Consider the following 26,746-nt stretch of genomic DNA (forward strand, 5'->3'; position numbering starts at 1 on the left):
GTTTAACACGTTGCGACGATCCGTACATTCTCGCAGCGGTGGTAATTGCTATAGTCCAGCGTATTCATTCGGGCCTGTGTGTATCATCCACGCAACCCAGGAAAATGAAGAGCAAATGGAGTTTCGTTTCCGTGCCCGTCGTCAATTGTACGAACCGCGCGCACCCGCTTCTAGTTATCTGCTTTTTCCCTTTGTCTATACTCGATTCCTCTTTTTCTCCCTTTTTCTTTTATTCACTCTTTCTTTCTATCTTCTTATCTTCTTATCTTTTTCACCAAACTTATGTATATTGTGGTGATTTTATTCCAGTTTTGCTTAACCGATTAATCGTCGTTAATTGTAGTGCCTTGTCCCTATATTGTAACTGAAATTTTAATCGCTCGGAAAATTACAAAATTGCAAGATTTTTTGTAAAAAAAATTTCTTTGAAAAATTTCATTCTTATTTGTATGTGTGTATGAATATACATCTACGCATACGCGGGAAAGTCCTTTGGAATAACATTAGTAATTCAGGATGTTGATAAACGAGTTCTTAAGGTATTTTTCCGAGGAAATGAGTTCCTTAAAAATTTCTTCAAATTTTAACTACGTGTTCAAAATACACATGTAGTTAAAAATTAAGGAAATCTAGCGGTACAGAAATCGAGATATTGATCCTCAAAGTTTCCATGTTTAATGCGTAATCCTTATATTAAGCCGCCGACATTCTCATTTATTTGAAGCAAAAATTTTCTTAGCAACTTTTCAAAAAATTAATATATAACGTGAAATTGTGTTAAAAGAAGTACGAGGTATACACATCAATGTAGTTTTGGGTGAATATAAAATATGCGTGTGCACAGATATAACACTTCCACGCGTGTCTACATTAGAGGCAGGGTAAAGCATTCAGTTTTTCCGAAAAGTTTTTTTCTTCCTACGTGTGCTGATATGCACTTTCTCACGCATCATGACCTATGTTCTTGCGCGCAGTTGTACTCAGAGAAATACCTTAAAATATCGAGTTGTCGAAGAATATGATTTACAATACTTATTGCACAGTTTACAAAGGCGATTGATATGTATGAAAAAAGATGAATGATGGTTCTAGACGAAGCATAAAGTTTTATAAGATACAGCTGTTTCGGGCAATAAGTATGATTCTACAGATAAGTGCAGAAATCAATAAAATATGAGACATAATTCGTCTCTTTTCCAACGTCATAAGCTTCATTCTTAGAATAGAACAGGCTTATAGTTGTGAGATGTAGTCTGCATGGGAGAGTTTATATGAGTAACTGCTAATCAAAGGAAACGATGCTGTACTCAGTCGAGCATATTACTGTAGCATAGCCCAAATTACTGAGCCAGATTTCAAATCAAGTATTAGTGTTATAAATTAATTTTGATATTCTAAATATTTGTGAGATCAAAAGCTGTAAGATCCTTAACTATAATAACTCGAATGTGGTAATCGAAAGAGACTAAGTTGTCAGTAAAATAAGTATCTAAGTTACAAATTGTTTGAATACACGTTAAGTTGATACCACAGAGAGTACAGCTAAATGTTAGGGGAGATCTTTTACGATAGAAATAAAGAACTTTACATTTAGAGATATTCAAGAATAAACGATTACGTATACTCCATTGTTCCAGTCTATTAAAATCTTTTTGCAATGATAATTAGTTAGTACGAGTGTTGTTCTGCCGCGCAACACATCTGCACGCCATCCCGCGCGGCTTGCCCACCAACGGTCTACCTGTCGTCCTTCGAACACTCCATAGGCCCAAGGACCCACTATAAAGTTGCAATTCTAGCTGCATTGTTCGCACACATGGTCTAAGCACATCTGTTTGCCAGAAGAGACTTTCTAATTCCAGAAGTATTTTCGGCCGGTTTTTTGGAAGGTCCTTGGGTTTATTATGTGCTCTTAAGAATTACGAAGAAAGCGGAGATATACCTAACGAAAAATCTGAGTTTCCCGGTAAACAGTGTCGCCTAGGACCCAAGTTGGTAGGAGGTTTCTTCCTCCTCTCTTCCTTCCTAACATTGGTCCCAACCAATCGACATCGCGGATTATTGCCCTCACTTTACTAACTAAAAATGTAAGCAACGAATCCGCGTTCTTCGTTCAAAGGGCACACCCATACCAAGCTTTCCTCCTTATTCACATTAGAATAAGCTTCAGAGTTTTCCATCGTCTCTCACGGTGACTAGAGTTCCTGCATTTCCTATAACTCTCACCGTTCCTATATCTCTCAAATTTTCCTACCACAGTCAAAGATCTAACGCCTAACTTCTAACATTAAGTCTCATACCGTGCTAAGTTATTAAGTGTTTATATCTATTCAATCGTGTATACTAAGTGTTGGAAATACAAATTTTAACTCTGTGAGCCACAGTGTTATCATACCTGAATCACCCCTATTATCTTAATCGAAATACGGGGATCGAACTATTCGTGGTGTCGATCATTCTAATCGTAACGGGAATTTACGACTCCCGTTGGCGCGTATTCTAACGACCGCGTCTCCCCGCGAAAGCTCGAAAATACAAGTGTTAATTCTAAAAAATATTTCTAAATCATCAGCATATAAGAGAAAGAATCAAGATTAAAGTATTAAATCGATACCATTAATGAAAATATCAAATGGAAGAAGACCAAGGTGAGATCCTTCAGATATACTTCAGAACTAACCTTAATTGTTATAGGAAAAGAGTGATTATATCTAACAATTTGAACGTCTGTATTTAACGAAACTACATAACCAAGATGGTAAACAACCTCGAATGTCAACTGATTTTAATTTTTTAGGTAAAATGGAATAGCAAATAGAGATAGGGGGTTTTCTGGAATTGACATAAATAGAGCTAACCTGATAGCCATTTTCAATTGATGAGATGATGGTAGTACTACAAGTTCGCTATTACAGATCTACCGGTAACGAAACCATTTTGTTCTGGGACGATTAGATCTTTGATTGTTGGTTATTCCTAATTTAGTATCTGATGTTTCATAATTTTCCATTACACGTGAAATACATCAACAATCAAAAGAAGCGATACGAAAGAATTCATGTTTTAACGTCAAGAGTAGAATTTGCCAATTTTAATCAATTTAATTATATTGAGTTGTATAAGAAAAAATCACTTCTCATCAATTGATCAATTTTTGTTCCTGTAATATCGAAACTGAATTAATATAAATTGGCTCGTACAAAGAGTAGGAACAATCTCTCACGTATTTCGGGCGCGTTTCATTGACCAAAGCTAAGATCTTTTGCGCATGACGTTTCTCTTGTTATTTCAGAATAAGTTCAACTCTATTTTCGGGGATTGAACGAGTTGAACTTGGCGGATTTATCCAACAGTTTCTTCTAGAGGAATACATGAACCGGTAGATATTATTTTATATAGCCGAATTTTCCATGTTCATTTCGGAATCGGATCGATAGTGATAATCGATGAAACTGACAAATTTGAAAACTTGTCCTGCTTTAAAGTTAGTTAGGATGATACTCCGAATTATCACAAGATTTTTCGAAATTTTTTCGAAAATTACCAATTACGTATGTAAATGTGAAACAAAATGTAGGAAAATATCAAAGTATTTGTACGAAAAGTTTATTTGTGTCATAACAGAATTTTCATTTGTTCGAATGGAAAGTGTCTTCGTTGCCAAGTTATTACCTGGGTGAAGAAATCCATGATACAAAACTCGTGAATGCTAATCGTGAAAGAAATATCGTTTGAGTAATTCACTGAAAATTCTAACTGCTCAACTTTTAATTATGTTATCCGATTCACGAGCAAATGTCACAGATTGAAATTACTACACTCTTTGTAACAATTGCGAAACACGAACCTGCTGGCAGTATCGAAACGAGTTAATTAGGTTTCAGCACTGCCTAACTTGCTTAATGACATGCAAGTTGTTCCTTGGCTGTTATCCATCAGACGGTAGTTTTCATGTCATTTGAATATCTTTTCTGAGGAAAATGCTCTAATGTATCGATATGAAATAACCTTGATCAACATAATCGTTTTATATCGTTCGTTGAATATTGAACTCGAGTATCGTAAACAGTTTACGACCCAACGATACTAGTCTAAAGTTAAACATTGAACAAAGAATATCTAAAATTTTCTCGTCTAACAAATGTATTAAATTATCTATTTCGTTAAAACGGAGAACGATATAGAAAAATGTATAAAATGAGTGTTTAAAATATGCATTTATTTTAATCTCATTGTATAACCAATATAAAATCAATGATTTCAAGTTACCCATAAACCGAGCACGTTTTATCAATACTATGCGACGTTCTGAGAGGCATTCGGCTTCTTCATGAAATCTATCATCAAGAACGCCTAGAGAGCTCTGCGTATACTTGACGGAGCTTGGCGTCTATTAATTTTCAGCCAACAGTGAGACAGCCCTTGACGGCCTAATGTGATTACAACTTTCTGGATACCTAATCAGACTCGCGTGAGGCAAATACACCGAGAGGATAGCCTGAAACTTCCTGTCTACTTGGAAAAGATTTGTTCAAGGTGTCGTCTAACAGTTTTATGAAATCGCCGTCTATCAGGTTCGTTGGTGTTCCATGGTGGTTCCATAAAAGAGGAGAAACTCCCTCTATTTCTGCTGCTTTAACTCGCTGTTATTTTTCTACATATAATATAATGAATTACAAAGTTATTTTAAACTTACAATAGTGTTCTTTCTTATTTCAAGTTTCTTTCTTCCATCTCCATTAATTTTTTCGAAAGATTCAAACGATTTTATCTTTCCTATATTAAAACTCGTTTCGATTGTTCATACGTGCGAAATTATTTTTTACTTTTTTCTTTACACTTATATCTATCTATAATTCTGTGAATATCTTCAATAATGGAATCGAATTAATTATTCCCAAACATAAAATATAAAATTTATTCTGATCGACAGAAGTAATATAACAGGAGAAGAGAAAATTTTCAAGCAATACAAGTTGGTCGTAGTTGGAGTAATATGTATGCAATGAGACATTCGCATGCTAGCAATTATTGACCAAAAAGGAATGTAGTGAAGGTCTAAAGGCTAAACGCAGAGTATCAATGCGCAACTGCTGTGTCTTCTAAAGATTCCTTCGTAATCATTAAAGCGTACTAAATCACACAACTGATTGATAATACGAGTTGTTTTGAGAAATAAGCGTCGATTTGATTATCATTTCTTTTTGAAATCAAACAAATCTCGTACATTAGTTAAACTATTGATCAATAATGTTCAACAGCTAATAAATATGTAAACGACATTTTATTTGAGTAAAGTTAAATAAATAATACAAAAATAGTAATCAAAGCCTTTTTAATGCAGCTTGGCGTATTTATAAGATACAACATATTGTATCTATACATTATGTATATATAAATATACAATATACAATGTAAATTAATGTAAAAGATACAACAAATAATTCTTATGAAGTCGTAAAATACGAGTCATTGTTCATTGTAACTGATAATGTAGTAACGTATTTGAATTTTTGATAAAACGAGAAATTAAACCTATGAATACTTTAATTTTCAAGTTTGCCAAATTTTACCATTTTCGTGTTTATCTTCGAATATGAAATTTCACAAACGTGTCGCATTCGAAAATATTTCCCATTTCAAAATTACGAAAATTTCGTATACGCGATATTCAACGCCGCGCGTTGATACAATATCACAATCCAAATTAGTCGTCGCACACATTTGGTGAACTCGAGTACAATTTTCAACGATGGTATTCCACACTGATTGACGACGAACCACCAACTCCGAGATTCCCTCCAATCAAGCTTTAACCAACATCTTCGCATATTAAGATTTCATAAATCTAATAACGATAATGCACTTTCCCCTGTGGAGCGGAATTCTCTTCTCTTCTCTGTTTGTAATCGACGTCGACCAACCTTCGCGATACCAATTGTCTTTCACGTTTCCCCTTGTCTGCGTTTCGGTGCAAATTACTGAAGCTTTTTATCCTTTGAAGGACTGCAGTCTTTGCGATTAGATCAAGACTGGTTTCTCTTTTTCAACTTTTTCATTCTCTCTCCTGTCCCTTCTCTTTTCCGGCTGCTTCCCATTTACTTCTTTTTTTGTCTTTTGCTTTGATTTCGCGCATTTCTTCTTCTTTTTATTTTCTCCTTTTTCTTTCCGATGGTTACCCTGTTATCCTTCCAAGAACTTCCTCATTCTATTCCTCTTTAACTTTTGAATTTTGTTCTTACTCTCGTTTCCACCTTCCACCGTTTAGTTTTGTTTAGACGCTCTTTGTATCAGTTTCCGTTGTTTTTATGCAATGATTTTCTTCAGGGAGCAATGAATTGTGTAATGAAGTGCTAACTACGATAGAGAATGTACAAAAGGAGAAAACAATATCTCGATCCTTCTTCGTTCGTAGTCGTTGATAATTAATTTAAGTCACAATGCTATATTTAAAAAGGATAGCGCAAAGCTGGATTTACATTAGTCCAGTCGCTAGATCGAGCGACTGCATTCCAGTGGTTTGATTAGAAATCGGTCGATATCCATTATTGCGGACTTTCGATTCAATTGTTTGACTGGATTACTTGCTGGAATGATGCATTGTACTGGAATAAAAACACTGTTTACATTAGTACGATTGCAATCCAATGCTGGATTGGATCACTGGATTGGAATGCTACTGGACTAATGCGAACCCAGTTTAATTCCAATTTTCTTTAATTTACGTATAGTCAAAAGTCACGGTTCTTTTATTTCTTCTTCATTTAAGAACAAGCGAATTAAGTTCTTTGAGAATTGAACGATAACAAAGTACGACTTATTTCTTTAGGCTCTTGTTCCACTTGTCTTTGTCTTCTCTTTTTTCTACCACTTTCAACCAATTTTCCCATCTTCACGTATCCCCTCTTTCCATTTTCTTTTGTTTTTGTCTCTTTTGAGCCTTCTCCATCTGTTTCCTCGACTTTCCATTAACTTCCAGCGTACGCTGTCCTTCCATCTCTTTTTATCTCCATTTTTCACCAATCATTTTTTCCGATCATCTTCAACAATCGTTCCTCTAGTCTGTCACTTGGTCGTTTCCTCTCTTCACATATTCTCCTCTCACGCACCATCTTTCTGTATTCTTTACTTTGCTATTCTAAACTTTTCATTTTCTTTACTTTTTCGTCTCAGCTTATTACTAAGTTTCACTTTTCAGGACGTCTCCGTTATTTCGTTTATGCTTTTCCTTTAAATATTCTTCGCTTCTACAAATTTTATCGTACCTACCACTTTACTGGTAGTTCACTCTATTATGTCATAGCGTTTTCATCTATTATATACATATCTATTCTATGGCTGACTTTTAACTTTGTCGAATAAGTTTTTGCACTTTCTCTTCTCCTCTTTTGATTAACTCTCTTTAATTTTCTTTCCTTCTCATATCTACAATTTTACCAGATCTTTTTAGACGATAGTCATCTTCACTCATCAGCTTATTTCTTTTTTTTTTGTATTTATATTCCCCTTCCTCAAAATTGTTTGTTTTATGATCCTTAGCCCTACTGGTATCTCTATCTCTATCTCTATCGTTATTTATCACACTCTTCCATTTTCGTCGTATCATACTATCACCCTCACCTTTCGCCTCCAAGACTCGACTTCTTTCACTTCTTCTTTCTCCACTTTGGCCCTCATCCTAGCCCTCTTCTTACCCTTCTTTCTTTGTCGATCATTTCAATCATTCCTTCGCCCATTCTCTTCATCCTCTTATTTTTCTCTCGCTACGACTTAGAGACTTCCTACCTTACCTACAGACTTTCGCAAATCAATCAATTAGAAAGATATCAGTTTGACATAATTAGTCGTTTCGATTATTTTATCATTCCTACTCTAAAAATAACATAAGAGGAAATTAACTTTATTTCATGCTGCGAGATAACAGAATCAGAATGTGATTTGAGAGATTATTTCGAGGAATATGTATTTGAGTACGAAATATCAAATAAGATAGCTTAAAAATGAAATAATTCTAAGAATAATAATTTGCTTATTAAAATAGCGTAACACGTAATAACATTTATTGTTATTATTACTACATTTACTATTATTATTTAATTACTTCCAAACAGTTTTACTGATATAATGACGCATGATTTTGCTATATTGGGCTTTCGCGTATTTCAAACGTGGTCCAACGCCTTCTCGAAGTGGTCTCCCTTTCCTACCTTTTACACCCTCCGTTAGTTTCATTCTCGCCAACGTGACGATCCTCCCTCTCTCGTGACCGCGTGTTACTCTTCGTCACTCCTGCGCTCCAGCGCTCCAGCGAGCTTGCGCGCCTCATCCTGTACAGAAGAGGCCTCCTCGACGAAGGAGGACCACCGTCAGGATTCCGATCAGTTTACCGGCATCCCTCAGTCCGTACGTACGCGTCTGGTACCAGCGATCCGCGTGCCGTTGATCACGTGCATCCACGCAAGACGCCGACTCTCGTTGACTCTCACCGAGGCGACCGTGCAACCGTGCAAGCAAATAGGAAGAGAGAGAGAGAGAGAGAGAGAGTCCTTGGTTAGTTTTCACACAGGATTCAGGATGTTGGAGAAGTTTCCACATCCGAGGAATACCGACTCGCGATCCTCTGGGAAACCTTGAGAAACTTCTTCGAGGATAACGGTGCAGGTTTGAGATAAATTCATTTAGTCGGATCAGTCTGGTCCCCTTTATTTCACGCGTGAAATCTAGAAAGGGGCCGTCATTTTCGCATATTGGAAGATCTCCGCGTGTTCGTCGTATGTACATACGTGCAAACACAGTTCACTTGGTGACGAGTTGTTGACAACGAGGACGGGACGAATTTTCTAGGTTCGTTCAGGGGAATGTTTTTACATTGGAGGTAACTCTAAGATTCTGTGAATCGATGCATAACGATGGAGATCGATGGAGCTGAAGATTTACGTAAGTTTCATCGAACCTCGCACGGAACTCCGTCTCCATGCTGATAACTCGATTGCGGTGGTGTTAATGGAAGGCTGATCGGGAATGAGGAAACCATCCAACGTTTCACCGTAAGTAAATTAACGCGTACAGAGAAAGAAAGTGATAGATAGATACATAGGAATAGAAAGAGACAGAGAGGGAGGGAGAGAGAGAGAGACAGAGAGGGAGGAAAAGAGAGACAAGACCCAAGAGACAAGAGATAGAGAAATGCCCTTTCCGATCCGGTTTAAACATAAAGGAAAGAATTTCTTATTTCTTTATTTCGAAATAAAAATTAGTTTGTGGTAGTCATTGGTCATTCATGTTCTAGTTGGAAACGCGCGATCTTTATTTCCATATTCACGGTTATTCCTCGATCATTCCGTTTAACCTTACAACGTAGTCAGATTCTCGTGTCATTTGTTCCATCACGCGGTTGAAATGATTTAAGTCGGATACACTAAACACGAGTCATGTGTGTTTTGGTTGGTGTGTTTTGAATAGATATAGAATATAAAATATAGAATATAAAATATAGAATATACTTGGTGTGTTTTGAATATAGAATTTTATCTTGGAATAGATCTATAAACCTGAGGAAAAATGTAAATAGGTTTAACTACCATTACTTAGAAGCTATTTATTTTGGTTTAAAATATTTTGCAATATCTCACAAAAATAATTATAACTACATATGTATATGTATAAGAAGATAGTAAATACCGGTTGTAGCCACTAATTTGCCGTTTTTACTAGTATTCGCAAATCGATTAGAATATTTAGGATACGTAAGAGTAATAGGATACGTAAAATTAATTAGACTCGTCCAAGTTACTTTACTTTTTACGAAGCAAGAAAAAGGAGAAAAGGAAGGAAAAAAGTTTTATTAGACGACGCTAATGATTACACGGATGATATCCATGATTTAAACGGATTTAACAGCATTGATGTATTTAGTTGCTTTTTACGACAATTTATAATTGAAAAAACACAGGAACAAGTCAATGAATTACAGTGCAACGAAACTCGAATTTCCATCAAGAGGCCTCTCTTCGTGATTTCTCTCTACAGACTAGTTGTTTCTATCCCCACCTTATCTGGAAACTTTTAAACAAACCCATTCTTTTCGGCCAAGAAAACGCGCCTGCTCGTAAGACCCGTGGGATCGTTTCGTTAATCTATAAAAGAGCGATCGCGTTAACGTTAATGAAAGCTAGGCCGCGCGTCCGTGTGAAAATCATTTAATTAAAATTGCCGATTCGATGCGATACTCGACGGCTGGTGTAACGAAGTAGACTCGTGTTTCGGCCAAGAGAAGTTCTCTGGATTCTCTGAATTTTCCGAGCGAACTCGACAGATTTTCTCATTCTGTTAGATACCGGGCACGCATCTGTCGTCCCTGTTAGTTTCAACTGAAACGAAAAAAAGAAACGAGAAGCCAAAATCGCTTCCTCCTCCAAAAAAGAAAATCGTAAGAAGCAAAAAAAGAAAGAGGGAGAAAAAAGGTTGAGGAAAAATTATTGACCTCTTATCTCTTTCTTTCAGAAGTGTGTATCGAAATGCGAAGAAACACTGGTCGTTGAGTCCTTAGTCCTTAGGCACAGAAATAAATGGCGAAAATGCCGCGAGGAATAATTGGATTGGTGCTTCTGCTCGGTATCTTCGTTATCTTTTTTAATTGAGACACATTGTACACGGAGGCACGCGCTCGCCGGGCGAGTCTGTATTTGCACGCTTGTCCAGGAAATATACGTACTAGACTGTAGACTATACAACGAAGCAAAGAGGATGGTTGGTATCGTTGTATCGGGGCCGGTTGTCGGGTCTTTGCGAAAATTAAAATTCCACGGGCAACGTAGCTGCCGCGTCTTTCGAGGCCTCTCGATCGTCTCTGTAATTTACGATAATTGAGCAATTAGTAGAAGCCCTCTAATCACGGGGGATCGCGTAAAACAATACGGGAATTGATTTACACTGCACACGCCTCCATCAGATTTTCATGCGCTCATTTTCCTTCAAATTTTCTTGCCCTCGAGTCCGTATATGCGTTTATTCGTGTAATCCATGTGTGCAAGAGAGAAAATACGCCAGACACAAAGACATAGAATAAAATTTTGCAGCTCCTCGTTCCTCGCATTTCGTATTTATGCTTCGACGATTCTGAAATGTAATTCACGACACGGTGCTGTGGGTTTGTGGCTCTATGTTAACGATGGGTTCTGAATGCATTACTTTCGCAAGTTTATTCGCTTTTCGGATGCGTTTCTTCGTGTTCTCGACAGTTTCGTTGTTGAGAACGTACTTGACAGCACAGACAAATATCAACGATCTAATCGTTTGTTTTTTATGGACCTAATTAACCATGCATCGATGAAGTTATAATGTGTAGTAAATATACAGTGAAATGTGGTGAATACAATGGAACAATGCGTTTATAACGTTACGTTGCTGTATATACAACTTACAAGGTATCCCGTCTATAATGCATATGTACAATTGGTGATACGTAATAACTGTCATTCCTACTTAAATGAAGCAGAATAGGATTATGCTTGTTCCTGAATTCAGTTCCTTTCAGTTTTCTTTCACGAGAAAAGCGAGATTTCTTTAACGCGAGTTACGTTATATTCGAAACAGAAGGAAAAGGAATGTTTTTTAATATCGAAAGTTTCAAGTATCAAGTTTATTGTTATATAACAATTTGTGGTTTTGCTAAAAAGGGCGATTAAAAGTTCGAATATATCCATTTGGAATTGAATAACTCTATTCTCCCATCGCCAAATTATTTTTAAACATGTACAGAATCGAGGTATTTATTATAGGTGTTGTATAGTACGTATAATTAGTAAATTGAAGCTAATTAGAAAATCGATATATGTATTTGTTACATGTTCAACATATGGCGTATTTACGTTATTATCATTCTAATATGAATGTAAACGATTAAATAATCTAGCACTCGCTAGAATTACTGTCCGTTGTACGTAACACTTCCTACCTGCTTCTTACAATTAGTATCCATACTTGCTCGATACTTTAATTGGTTCAATTAATTCTTTCCTTTCTTATCGTCTTCCTTACTGTTTGCGCTTCTGCCATTATTTCGTAAAAATTTATCTATAACAAAATTGAATATAATAGTTATAATGGTTACCCTTAATCGTATCTACGTTCGTAATCGTTCAAATAATCTTTAATTACATTAACGAAATCGGAAGATTGAGAACAATACATCCAGTTCGTTTCGATGAAACGATGACAGGTAATTCGCACAATCTATTATACAATTACCTATACTATACCAAAGACTGATCAAATTAAACGATCAAATTACACAAACTATGTTTCAATACTCTCAATGGAAAATTTTATTTGTTTATATTCGCTCGATGCAAACTGTAATAAAAACAATTCTTGTTCCCAGAGAAATGGATCGCAAATGCTCGATCATTTCCCCTCGAATCATTAATTCCGTTATTTGTTAAGAACGTCGCGTTGCACCGTTTCTTTTTTCCATCCATTCGTTCATACACTCGTTCATCCATTCGTTCATCCATTCGTTCATCCATTCGTTCATCCATTCGTTCATCCATTCGTTCATCCATTCGTTCATCAATTCCTTCATCCATCCGATCCAGGAACAACAACCACCGTAAAAGGCCCAGAACGCCATATTCGCGAGGAAAGGAATTATATAGCTTCTCCTGTTTCTACGTTCTTTGTGAATCGCTAGATCCGATGTTCACCGATGTACAAATTCGCCTTATAAATTTTACGGTTGTTTCGTGCTCTCGGATCCCGTCCAAGCGTATTCGCGAATTTCAAATACGGTTCACAAGTTTTTCCGACGCATCCGGCATAAATCAAACACGATTCACTTCTTTCCAGGTGTTTTTTTCGCGACTGAGAATAATTGCCGAGGCTGTACGTTCAAACGTTTAGCAGAATTTGGAAATCTTTCGTTTATGGCCGATATCGTAGCGAGGAATTTATTTATAACATATAACAACAGGACGCGTAGAACATTGGGCCGGGGTCGTTGAAAAGTTTCGTTAAAGTTCCTCGAATACGAAAGTTTTGTTTCACCGGGATAAAGTTATAATAGGAGGAAAGGAAGAAACAGCGATATTTGATCGAAATTACTCGTCCTTGTAGGCTCGTTTAATTTTAATAGAACAAAGCTTAAAGATTCTAATATGAAATTGTCATTTCAAAGGATTACGACCGATAAATTGGGAAACTTCAATGTAGGAGAAGCAGCAAGAACCAAAGACGAATCATTATTACACCAGAGGCACAGAAATCCGAAAAGTAACTCAACTTGAAAACTTCCTTATCCCGATACTAGTTTAACACATGAATCCCTCTAACCAACGCATTGCAACGTCCAGAGGAATACCATCGAAACAAAGGGATCGAAAGAAAAGCAGCAACTAGCTACGATTTCACGTTCCTGCACACGTTCACCAAGTTTTCTCGACAAATTTCTGAAGCGAAACCGGTCGATTATTCGCAAGGACAACGTGCTTACTAGAACCCACTATACTAGGCAACGAAGAAAGAAAGAAAGACCAGCAAGACGGGATAACAAATAAAAAACTTCCTTCGCAGCAAAATTTCGCGATTCGTTGAACTCTCCGGAAATTCACGCCCGGTTGCAATACAAACTGTGAAAAAAAAGACTTTCCTTCTACATCTATTCGGTTCACTGGTAATAAGCAGTTAATTCCTTTTTCTCTAGGCTACGTGCATGACCCACTGTTTCGAACTAACAAGTTAAATTGCGTTGTGGTTTATGGTTTTTCTGCTTGTGGAGCGAGTACCGATAATACCAGTCAAAGACCAATATGTATTCTTCCTTTAGATTTAAATAACCCATCTTAATTTGTACGTGTGTAATACCCATTATAATAATGAAAGTTGTATTACGATATTAATTTTAGATTCTTCCGTGTAGGGGACTATCTACTTTCAACCTAATTTAGTCCGTTACATTTAGCGTTGCACCAATTGCAAATAATAATTTTGTAAGAATAATATATTCCATTTTGTTGTTTTGTAACGCGTTCGTACTTTCACTGGTCTACGGGTATACGCGTTGCTGTTCTTTCTGTCTATTTCTGATCATGGATCGAAAAAATCGTGACGATGTTTTCCCTTTGATGTTCTCGTCGATCCTTTATTCGATTCGATAGTTATTTGCATAAATATCTCGAGTCTGGATGAAGCAACACAGCATGGCGGATGCTTGAATATCATTGTCAAGTTTCGATGGTATGGAAATAATATTTTATTATTGTATAAAGAAGAACGTGAAAAAAAGTTTCTCTTGCTTCTCATCTTAATCGATTTAATGATAGGTTGTGAATCAGCGATTAAATTGCGAAACCGAGTAGTTTATTAAATTTGAACAAATTTAATTTGTTTGTGAAATTTGAACAAACAGCTGGATATTTAATTTGATGTTACAGAAATTGTCAAGAGTGTCGGGGATACTAAGATCATTATTCCGACAAGTGTTTTCAATTTTTTAAACTACACGAAATTTCTTATTACCGTTAAAATTAATCTTTGATCGGTATGGGTGGCATATTATACTTTTTATTTGATAATTTTATTGATCGAAATACTTATAAGCTATTAGCGTCTTTATTTTCTCATGCACGAATCATTCGTAATTGGTATTACAATAATGTCAAAAATCTCAATTTTCCAAACTTTTCTCTCAATTCAACGTATATTTTGCACAACAAATATAATCTGATGCAGTATCTTGCTGCATCCGATATGTTGGCAAAAGCCAGCACTTAATTGTACTGTTCTGAAAATCACCTGTCCTTGGTCACTACTACACACTCGTGGAGCGTAAAAAGAGAACGGGAGGGAGGGAGAAGAAAAAAGCTATAGTTCTATCATATTTCAAATAAATAGCTGAAACAGATCATCGAGTCGACGTACTCCCAAACCAGGACCAGGATGAAACCGCGTGTTCACGTCCAGGAAACTCGATTCCTTTAAGCTCATTATTCGTGCCCGTTGCTATTCTCATTGCAGGCCCACGATTTATCTCAGCGCCCGTTTACTCACTATTTTGTGGACACACAAGAAACAACGTTCAGAAAGAATAACAGAAACAAGAAGGAGCATTTACCTTTCTTTCTGTAATTCCCCAAAATGCCCTCCCGTGTAATAATTATTTAGCAACCTTGTTTTTCGAGGCCATGGGTAAGAAACATCATTTCATTACTGTTAAGCCCGTTCGGCAAATATATGGGTCGAATCATCACGATGTAATACCTTAAACGATTTCTTTATTACTAAAATTTTCTGGAGAGATTTGCCGGAAATACGACATGTATATATCTGTGAAACACAGAGTTCTCCCAATTCTTCAAACTTTTTACTTCATTTTCTAATATTTTTGAAATAATTATATATATGAATTATATATAAATTACATATATAATAATTTATATTAATAACAAGATAATAGATATAAACAGATAAATATAAATATAATATATATAATAAAAAAAAGATTAAGATGTAATTGATATGCTTAGTTAAAATTAAGTGCCCCCTTCCCTCAAAACAAGAAGGGAAGAAATTCTAAATTGTTCAAACATACAAATGATACAAATCTCTTTGCTTCTTTATTCCAAAGCCCTATATAACGTAAACCCTTTAGTTAAACTACACTGAAATATCGTGTATAGGGACATTGGCTGTTAGGAAACGAAAAAATTTCGATATTCATTCATTACACTTCGGTTGTTACCATCACATTTGTGCCATATATATTTCTATGAGATATGAAGCGTAGAGACCAGTCGTAACCGTTTCGGACAGTGAAAACATTTTTCTAGCATATTAAAGGCCAGGAATGCAGTGAACACTAAGGAATTCCAACTTCGTTTCCGAGCTTACTGTTTATCGACGAAAAAACAAAAAATAAAATAGAGGTTGTTAGGGGGAAGGAGAGAGGGGAACAGAAGGGGACAAAGGTAGCAAGAGAAAATTCCACGAGCACAATTGCGATTCATGTTTATTATATACATAAAAACGTTAATAACGTTGGAACCGCGAGAATGGAGTTCGTTTCGTAGGGAAATAAATAACGATAGCGAATCGGTATCTTTTGATATTCATTTATCAGGAAAGAACGCTTTCCGGAGTTGCGGCACTTTCAGCTTTTGCAAAAGCTTCTTGCCTCTTTTTCATCTTTCTTTTTCTTTTTCCTACTTTTCCACCGACCGAAAAGAAGAAAGACGAAATGTTTTATGAACGGGATTCGTTTAATCCTGTGCACACTAATTTCTTCGGCGAATTATGCGTGCGGCATGCGAGAAACTCGATTACCTTGTCGTGAGCCATAATTATACTGCTTAGACAGTTCAATGAAACATAATTAAGGTTCTGATTGTAAGACAGGAAACAACGTAAATAAAAGAAAACGATACAAGATCGGGGTGAATCGTAATTCAAAACAAGTCATTACGAAATTATTTGTTATAGATAAATAAATAAATTCAGAAATAAATTTTTAGTTATAATAAAATAACATTTGTTTCCATTTTTGCTTCCCTTCCCTTCTCATCTTTTGTTATTCTTCTTTTTTCGTCACGATTTTTTGTACATTTTTCTTCTTTTTAGGAAATTAAACTAAACTTGAAAAATTATTTTTTTGCTGAATGTATATTTCTGATAGACAAATTTATCTTTCAATCCAAGGTGTTCTGTTACCTTCAAAAAATTAGTTCCCAGAACTCAGGGAAGAATTTTTGTAATTATGCAGAGCGCAAGTTCTCTCCTGGGAAAGTTCAGAATAATTTTTCAGCTTGCCTACGTTCAAGGAAACCAAGTGATTTTCAATGTGAAGTTTATTCAATTACAAAACGTTCTTTAAAATTTAAAGGGTTTGGTACATTGCATTACTTTTTAACTATACAAAAAATCTTCCTAAATCTTGGTAAACCATTAAAAATTGTATTTTCTTCGCTACTATTCTTATATTAAAAATGCGAAACAAATCTTCCGTTTGTTTAACAGAGTAATTAATATCATTTAATAAAATACCTAAATTCATATTTTAAAATTATATTTACTGAGACTTCAACATAAACAAATCGGACTATATATTTCAATAATATTATTACCCATTTATTATGTATTTATTTTAAGATGCGTTCAACGATACGATATACATGGGTATGAAGTGTATGTTTGAATAATAATTCATTAAATGTCATGTGTCAAGTTTGATTGATATAAAAATTTGCGCATGATGTAAAAGTTAAATCGAAATTGAAGCAATGTTAATCACACTGAAAAAACACAGAAAGAATTTCTAACTGATGTCATCGAGACAAATTCAAGTCGAAACAAAATTAAGTTAATTTTCAAAACGAAATTAGATTGATGTCAAAAACCGACACTAATTTTATTAGAATTGATACTATAAATATTGCGTTGGACAGTGGCCAGGATTTATGGCTATTGCAATGACCCTTAATACTTATGAGTAGTTTGGCTGCATAGCCCTCATAACTCTTACCAGGAGCAAACGTTGCTAATTTTCTTGCTCGTCTACCGCCGCTTAGATTGTCTTGTGCCACTAACCTACTCTCATTTCCGTAAAAACGTAAATTATACCGACGAAAGGTGAGATCATCGTTTTCATTCTTATCTGCCGTACCACTCGCCCTCGGCTTTAGGGGTTGATTCACGCGTGTTAGTGGCAATTGCGCTTAAGCGATCCTTCGTCTGTTCGCTTTTACGTGGTTCATTCTTAACCGTTTCGGTAACTCAACCATCAAATACAAATTTAAATTATCACTAGCCTCTATGATAGCTACATTCGTTCATTTTTGAAATCGATTGTGCCAAACTTCTTTAAACCAACAGACAACTTCAAAAATTTAGATGAAGCATTGCTTAAAGAGAACAACTGTTGAATTCTATCTGTTCGGTTTCGGTCATTGGAAGTTTAAACTTTCCAAATTTATTCGAATTTGTAGATTCATAATCGAATAGATTGAAATATATCGATACTGACAATTTAAAAACTTCCTTTCCACAACTTTGCATTTTTAACATTTCACAAAACGAATCGTTCAATGACTTTTGAAATATGTACGAAATTTAAACGATGGAGATTGACAATGGAAAAAGAAGTTTAAATTACCAATGTATCTTTTGAATTAAAATTAGAGCTATTATATAATCTACAAGAACTTTTCAAAAAAGATAATTGTCTAATTAATTTCGCGTAATGAGTCGTTAATAAGATGTGTCTTCTATGTTAATAGTGAATATAACCACTTAGCAAGGAATATGCGTTGGTGTATTATAATTTCGTGATGTCAAGTTTGGAGTATTAATTCCTCGACCATGTGCGTTACGCTTGGAAATAATTGTTACAAGCAACCAAATTGTTTAAAGCCAAGTTAAAAATATATAAAATTCAGCAAGAAAGAAGGGTGGATGATGGAGATTTTGATGAAAGCGAGAAGAGAAGAAAATTGCAAACACTCGATCACTCGTACACAAGAAAAACTGAATTTTTTATGTTATATTAAAAGAAAGAAATAAATAATGACTTGGTTATCGATTATTAAAAATCTTACTTGGGGAAAATTTGATATTATTTGTATGTAACATTTCTACGATAAAAGTTGCAGATATAGACGAAAATAAAATATCGACCAACAATAGGGTTTTCATTCAATTTTCATTACAAATTTTCACATCCCCAAAAAATGCAATAACAAAGGCGTTAGTTTCCATATCAGTGGCATCGACATTCGTTTACCACGATCTCTGCCGTTATATATTGTAATTTCGGACGCATTTTAATCTCGTTAATTGCACCGATAATGTTGTAATCAGAGGATCGCAATTAATAACGACTATAAAACGAAACTTATCAAACGCAATCAATTTTTCTCCCTTTCCTAACAGCGAAATAATATAGATTCGATACACGAGCAAATACCCGATATTAGTTGTTAATTTTCCAACGATACTGCTACAAAAGACGGTACGTAACAGCATTTGATATCGATATATTGCTATGATCGACGTCATTCGTGATATAATTTGTGGCACTTCCGTTATTCGCTTGAACACGTGTACCACTGAGTAAATTATATATAATGCACGGATTCGTGAAATTATTTCCATGGTTTTCCTATTCGTTAGACATATTTTCCTCCCTTTTTCCCATTTTTTTAAATAACATTCTTTTCGCGTTTTAGTTTCTAAACATTTGAATTTTCATACGTATGTTTAGACCATCCGTTTGAATAACAAAATTTCCATGGAGAGATTTCAACTTTTTAATAGGTTCAAGGCAGTACACTGTATGCGATCTGTAATCACGATGTAAATTGAGCGTCGTATCAACTATATCATAACTAACATCAAAAAATGGGAAAACAAGTTTATAACTGAAATTTTTTGTGTTTTATAAATCGTTAGAAAATTTAGTGAAAATTTTCCTTGTAATCGTGGGTGGTCTCGAGCGATGTACTCTCGTTGAAACTTCGACACAATTGTACAAAACGTAATATTTCGCCGCGTTGATAAATTCGCCAGGTGGAGATAACAAAGACAGTATGAAGGTTTAACCACTTATGTTTACATTTATGGCCGTTATGTGAGACACATTGGAAAGCTACAGTTGATTTTCCTCACCGCGTTTTTCTTAGGCGATGCTTTCGTCCCTTTTACCGAATTTTCCATCAACCTTTATTCTTTCTTTTATTTTCAATCTTTTGTTATTGATTTTTACGAATATAATAAGCAACTTCAACTTTTCTTGTATTTCACATTCAATTTTTGATAATAATAAAACTCAAATGTAGAAATAGACGACAACGAATAACCGAAACAAATACTTTTACCAATTTGCTAACTATACCATTATAAATATGGAATACTATGGAAGAGATACAAATTAATTTTTTATATGCAATTTCAATCAAGGCGGTCGAAGCCGTTTTCTATTCGCATAAGTGATTATTGTAACTTTATTCTTAATTAAAGTCACAAGAAATGATAAATAATAGGAATAATTTATAAAAATAAGATATTCTTAATCGAATGTCGATTGAAGAATAGATTTGCATGAATTTGCTTAATCCAGAATCGGATCCATTTTGACCCAAGTCTCTTTCATTAAATCGCGATTGATGGAAGATACAACATAAATAAATAATTTTGCTTGCATTAATCGAATATTTGGAAAATTTTTATTACTTTTAATGGAAGATATCGATATAATCTGATTTCCAAATTAAGTTTATTAAAGTGTTGCATACATAATGCGATTTGTGCAATGGAGAGCAAAGTAATAAACGTAAGATAGTTGCCATATTTCTGCTAAGTTCATAATATGTAGGTCCGTCGCTATAAATTCAATTCTCCTCGTTAAAGTACACATAACTTGAGGGATGATTTAACAGATCATTCGAAAGAACCATTGTATTTTCGATCAGTCGCGGAGAGACGCGATCGCGAGAAAGCGCGTCGACGGGAGTCGTAAATTCCCGTTACGATTATAATAATCGACGCCACGAACAGATCAATCTCCTTATTTCTTTCGGAATAATAGGGGTGTTTGATGTGATATAACACTGCAATTAACAAGTTATAGTATCTATATTTCCAATAACTTTCTTTTTTATTTATTAGAATATTTACAATCAATTCTCGTTGAGAATTTTCAGTAACTTCATTTGGCGTGATACAATGACATGGCTTTATATTGTTGGCTCTAGTAGGATCTAAGGATTTAATCTAAAGGGTATTTTCTTTTTAGTCTGCGGATCTGGTCCGTCGTGTCTACTAGTTGGGTGACTAATGGGTTGTGGTGGTTGTTGACTCTTGCGTTATATCTGCTTCTGGACTTGTGTATTTCATCTTTGACAGTAGGTATCTTGAGGACGGGTTGGATTGTTTCGTTGGTAACATACCAGGGTGCATTTATTAGGGATCTTAGCGTTTTCGATTGGAAGCGTTAGAGTATTTCGATGTTGGAATTACTTGCTGTTCCCCATAGTTGGATTCCGTAGGTCCAGACAGGTTTTATTACGGTCTTATAGATCGTAATTTTGTTCTGCGTGCTTAGGTTGGAGCGACGGCCAATGAGCCAATAAAATTTTTTGAGTTTGTCCCTGAGATGTTTAGATTTGTCTACGATATGTTGTTTCCATGTTAATCTCCTGTCCAGAGTCATGCCCAGGCATCTGACTGTGTCCTTGTTAGGAACTATTATATTGTTAATGAAGACCTGTGGGCAGATTTGTTTTCGCATCGTGAAGGTTACATGTGTGGATTTTTTTTCATTAATTTTGAAGCCCCATTTATAGAACCACTTTTCCATTGAATCGAGACCTCGCTGGAGAGTGGATGAGGCAATTATCGGGTTGGCATGGGACGCTAATAGCGCTGTGTTGTCAGCAAATGTTGCTACAGTTATTTCTGTTGATATTGGTAAATCGGCAGTGTAGACGGAGAAGAGAAGGGATCCGAGGACACTACCTTGGGGTATGTCCGCTTCTATTGGGAAACTTGTGGTAATGGCGTCTACGTATTTAACTATGAATTGTCTTTTGGTTAGGTAGGACTTGAGGCTGGAGTAGTAAGTGTGTGGTAGGACTTTTTTAAGTTTGTAAAGAAGCCCTTCATGCCATACTTTGTCGAATGCCTGTTGAATATCAAGGAATACCGGCTGAGCAGTATTCTTTCTTTTCGAGGGTTTGGCTGATATTGTGTGTTATTCGGTGGATTTGCTCTATTGTGGAATGCTGCTTCCGAAAACCGAATTGATGATCTGGCAGTGTTTTCAGATCCTCTAGGAGTGGAAGGATTCGTTAGCAACTTTTCAAATAGTTTTGACAAAGTGGGTGGAAGACTAATTGGGCGATAGGAGCTAGTTTCCTGTATTGGTTTTCCGGGTTTTGGGATGAGCGTAATCAGTGACGTTTTCCAGGTTTTGGGATAGTATTCATGGCGAAGAATTGCGTTGAAGATTGAAAAAATGAGTGCAATCCCTTTTACGGGTAGTTCCTTAATTGCTTTATTACTTATTTGGTCATGTCCCGGTGCTTTCCTGGGGTTCAGACGATGGATTAATTCTGTAACCTCTAGAGAAGTAAAAGGTTTAATGGGGGGAGACATTTGGAAGGGAGAATGCAGGTATTCTGTTATTTCCGCAGCGGTATTGGAGAAATGAGGTTTAAAAACGTTGGATAGGTAGTTAGCGAACAGGTTGGCTTTTTCTATAGGGCTTCATGCCCATCCGCCTTGCGGACAGCGAATTGGAGGGATTATTTGCGGGGGACGCGTAAGTTTCCTGGAAGCCTTCCATAGTGAGTAGTTAGAGTCGGCAGAGGGGGACAAATTGACGAGATACGTTTGGAAACAGTCATTTTTGTATTTTTTAATGATTTTGGTTAACTTCCTGGTTGCGTTGTTTAGCTTGCGTTTGTCGTCCGGTGTTCTATGGGTTTGCCATACTCTTCTTAGTCTTCGTTTTTCTGTAATTTTGTTTAATATGTAATGGGAATATTTGTGTTTACTGATAGAAGTCTTAGTAGGCGTTGAGGAGCGGATAGCGTTTATTATGCTCGTGTTTAAGTATTCTGTGGCTGTTTCGATATCTTCCTTTGTTTTTAGTGAAATTGAAGCAGAGGTTGAGTGATTAAAGACTTCTCTAAAGAGTTGCCAGTTGGTGAGTTGGTTGTGAATAAGGCCATTAGGTGGGTTCTCGATTATTGCTGAACTGACTGTTGCTACTACGGGGGAATGGTCGGAAGAGAGTTCAGCCGAGGAGTTGATTTGGACATATCTAGGCGAGATGTTTTTGGTTATGAAGAAGTCGAATAAATCGGGGATTTTGTTAGTGTCAGTGGGCCAGTATGTGGGTTCATATGTGGTGAGGTAGTTGAGATTGTTGGTGGTTATACTTTTCAAAAGGTTTGTGCCTCTTGCTGTGACAAGTCTGCTGCCCCATTGGGTATGTTTGGCGTTATAGTCTTCTTCAGCTATGAATCTAGTGCCTAGAGCATCAAGAAAGCTGTCGAAGTTCTCTTTAGCAATCGATTGTCTGGGAGGGCAGTATACTGCTGAAGTGGTGATTTTACCACGGCAGTCTTCTATTGCTACGCTTGTGGCTTGAAGGTAGTCTTTCTGGAATGATGGAAACTCGTAATGCTTAATGCTGGATTTGATGATGATTCCGGTGCCGCCGTGTGCCTTTCCACTGGGGTGTTGGGTATGGTAGGAGTTGTAGCCGTGTATTTTGAGGTAATTTTTGTCGATGAAGTGGGTTGCAGATATGAGCATTACGTCGATTTGCTGTTGTTTTAAGAAGAGTTCTAGTTCAAATTTGTGCTGAGCTAGACCGTTGGCGTTTCACAGAGCTATACGCATCGGTTTTATTTTGCTTCTGTGTGTATTAATTTATCCATGAAGAGTGCAAGCAGTGACAGCAAGTTGTTAATTTGCTCTGTTTGCTTCTCGATTAGTTTTTCGAGTCTGGTGAAGTTGTCTGTATTTTGTGGGGTGGGAATACTATTTTCTGAGTGTCCACTGTAGGTTTTCGAATTGTTTATATTTCCTTGTGCTGCCTGGGCATGGGAGATTGATGGTGTGGAGAATTTTTGGGGTCTAGATTCTTGTGTGGTTATCTCCTTGGGTCTGGGTTTAGGGTACTTATTATTGTGCAGTGTTTCATAGGCTAAGCATCCTTTGTAGTTCGCATGATGCTCTTCTTGACAGTGGATGCACTTCGCGGGGGTTTCTGTGGATTTAGTGCATTGGTCAGTGGGGTGACTACCTGCACATTTTATGCACCGGAAATTATGGTTGCAGTATTTCTGCGTGTGGTCGTACCTTTTGCACCTTTTACATTGTACTAGTTCTTTCTTTACAAGAGGTGGTTCGATCTTAACTATAGAGTTCATCAGCCGGTTGACGTTGTAGATTTCTTTGTTATTCATTTTTTTTTATATCTATGAAAAATGGCGATAGTGGGTTTTTTGTGATTCTATGCCTTATGTTGCTGATGTTAGTTACTCCGTGGCCGTACTTTAACAGTTCGAACTTTAGTTCGCCTAGATCGGCTGAGTGGTGGATGTTGCGTAGCACCACACGAAATGGTCTTTCTTGCTTGAGCTGGTAAGTGTGAAAGTTGGCATTCAGGGTTTTTAACAACTTTGTTAATTTTCTATAGGTGTCTGGGTTGGTCGGCAGGATTTTTACACGGTTGTTGCTGATTTTCAATTTATATTCCTCCTTGCTGATTTCTTTTTCGATAGTCTTTGTCATTATTTGAATGTCAATGACATCGTCAATGAAGATTGGTGGGGGAGAGGGAGTTTTTTGGGTGTGTTGTGTATTTACCGCTTCGGTTATGTCCATAGCGTCTTCTGTTGCCTCCAGTATCGCGAACCTGTTGTGAGTGGTCACTTGGCTAGCTGGTGGGTTGATTTGACTCTTGTTCGCATTCGTCTTGAATGCTTCCAGCTTGCGTTTCTTTGTGTGCGGATCGTTTGCAAAGAGAGATGTTTGGCCCCTTTGCCACTGGAGAGGAAGAGCGGCGCTGTTGTAACTGAGCTCCGTAGAGCCCGTTTGGGATGATTGGGCCATCATCGATCTAGTTAATTCAATATGAAATAACTAGTCGAGAGGATGTGATTCGGGTCAGAGCTTAGTGGCGTTGGATTTTTCACTAGCACGTTTGCGAACACTTGACTAGGTTTGTTAGATTCACTTTCGACAGATGGGCGTCACGTGTTGTTTTGTGAACTTCACAGGGCATTGGACACACGTCTGCACGCTTCGACACTCACCAGCAAACTCTTCAATAACCTAGTAGAAGAAAGAGTTACGCCGTTGCATAAGGTGTGTAAGTGTTATAGACGTTTGACGGGTGAAGACCCGATAGAGAGACGCTGATTGTTCTCAGGTTATAGAATCAGTGTAGATATGCTGACTGATCTATAGGCGCGATCGAGTCCGAGAAAATACGTTGACTGCCCTGTCGTTGTACAACAAGTCCTGAGCAGTTGAATATAGTAATGTAGTAGAAGCAGTACGAGATGTTGACTGATCAGTAGGTGACTTGGCAGTGAAGTCCGGCGACGATGTTGTTGCTAAGGAAAACTCTTGTTCGGTGATGATCGCTCCACCACTGATCACTTGTGGGAGGAATCCTGGGAAACATGGGAAAACCCGGATTTCCCTTATTTTTACCTAATCGAGCAATAACCGTAAGGAACTTGCTGGGTCGAAACATTACGGCAATTCAAGAAGCCTCGTTTTATGGCCGTGCCTTAGTCTTATTGCGACCGGCTTAATTATATATACACAGCTTATGGACGCCTTGACCGTAGAGAGTCACCGGACGTAACAACCATATTTCCCTTCGTTATCTTGTTTCTGGTTTACATTAACAAATTTTAAGAGTCTCCACTGTTCCACCAAAAGAAATTCCATTAATGGGTATAAGTTACATGTTTGCATACAGTGTGCAGCGTGGCGAAACGATAAAAATTTTTCCAAGATTTATGGGAGACGGTACATACACATATGTATAAAAGCTGCGATTTATATCTCTGAACTTAGACGCAAAGAGAACGCGTAGAAAACCGCGTGCTTGCGAATGAATAGTCGACAATGACCTGTCGTCATGGTAAATAAGACCCTTAACGTTGAAAGCCATTTTGTCAATATGCATTTATCCAATTTAAATGCTGCACGGATACATTCGTTCTGCACGAATTATTCTTTTCTTATTATTCTATTTAATTTTTAAAATATGTAAACGAAGTCACTAAAAAGTAGTATATCCTGCTGTGGAAATTAAACCAGATGCAGCGTTTGATAAAGGATTAGTAAGTTATATTGTTTAGTAAGTTATATAAAAGGTTTTTATTTTCCTCTGTTTGTTGCGATATTGTCCAATGCTTTTTGTAAACGATCAATGCAAAATTCAACAACAAACTCGTATTTCTACACAAGTTTTAGTTACCTAAATACATTTCCACCTTTCCCTCCGGAAAACTTGATTCCCTACAATTTGCCCTGACATTTGGGCGAATTCGAAATAGAATTCACTGCTAGAGCAGAAGAAGTGTAAAAGTAAGGGGAAGAGGAAGAAGGATAAAAAAAGATCTTACGGCATCGGAACGCTTTTTTCCATTTTTACGATTGCCGGAAACGGAGCGCGCGAAAGGACATGACTGTCAGTACACAAAGTTTCAAGGCGTGCGTGTTACAAAGAGCTCCAACCGAGAACTCGAACAAAACCTTAGTGGATAAGGATCTGGAGAACTGTCAAATTTTTTTCGTCAGAACTGCTGTGGAGATGCTCTTGAAATAATATAAGTCAGAATTTTCCTGTCTCAATGGCGAATGATTTAACTTTCGACCTGTTTCGTACGAGCTTTGTCAAAGAAACTAACATAAACCACTATTAATGTACGAAAAAAGAATTCAAAAATTATTTTTGCTACAAAACCATTGAGTAAAATTCTTTATGCATGTCGTACACATCGAAATATCCTCGATAATAAATACAGAGTGGAACTGTAATTGTAGTATAACCCAGCAGAGGGTGATTCTACATGAAAAATAAGAAAATAATTTGGTATAACATTTTTTCATTTAACGCATCATTTTTGAAAAAAATTGAGTTTGAATGTTTAACAACTATACTAAATATTGCTAATTTTGTATTGAATAAAGGTAAATAATCGACAAAAGCTTAAACTATATTTAA

At 36.4% G+C, this 26,746-nt stretch overlaps 1 protein-coding gene across 1 annotated transcript in view; it reads left to right on the forward strand.

The window, feature by feature from the left end:
* The first annotated feature begins 6,947 nt into the window (after positions 1–6,947).
* The window catches only part of LOC100650944 (lachesin-like), a 124,245-nt gene continuing 104,446 nt past the window's right edge, over positions 6,948–26,746 (forward strand). The window contains exons 1-2 of the mRNA XM_048411658.1: positions 6,948–8,661; positions 8,845–9,047. Of these exons, the coding sequence (XP_048267615.1) occupies positions 9,022–9,047 (26 nt within the window). The 5' untranslated portion in view covers positions 6,948–8,661; positions 8,845–9,021. The remainder of the gene's footprint in view (positions 8,662–8,844; positions 9,048–26,746) is intronic.

The sequence above is a fragment of the Bombus terrestris genome, chromosome 14 (assembly GCF_910591885.1).
Source record: "Bombus terrestris chromosome 14, iyBomTerr1.2, whole genome shotgun sequence".
Taxonomy (NCBI): Eukaryota; Metazoa; Arthropoda; class Insecta; order Hymenoptera; family Apidae; genus Bombus; species Bombus terrestris.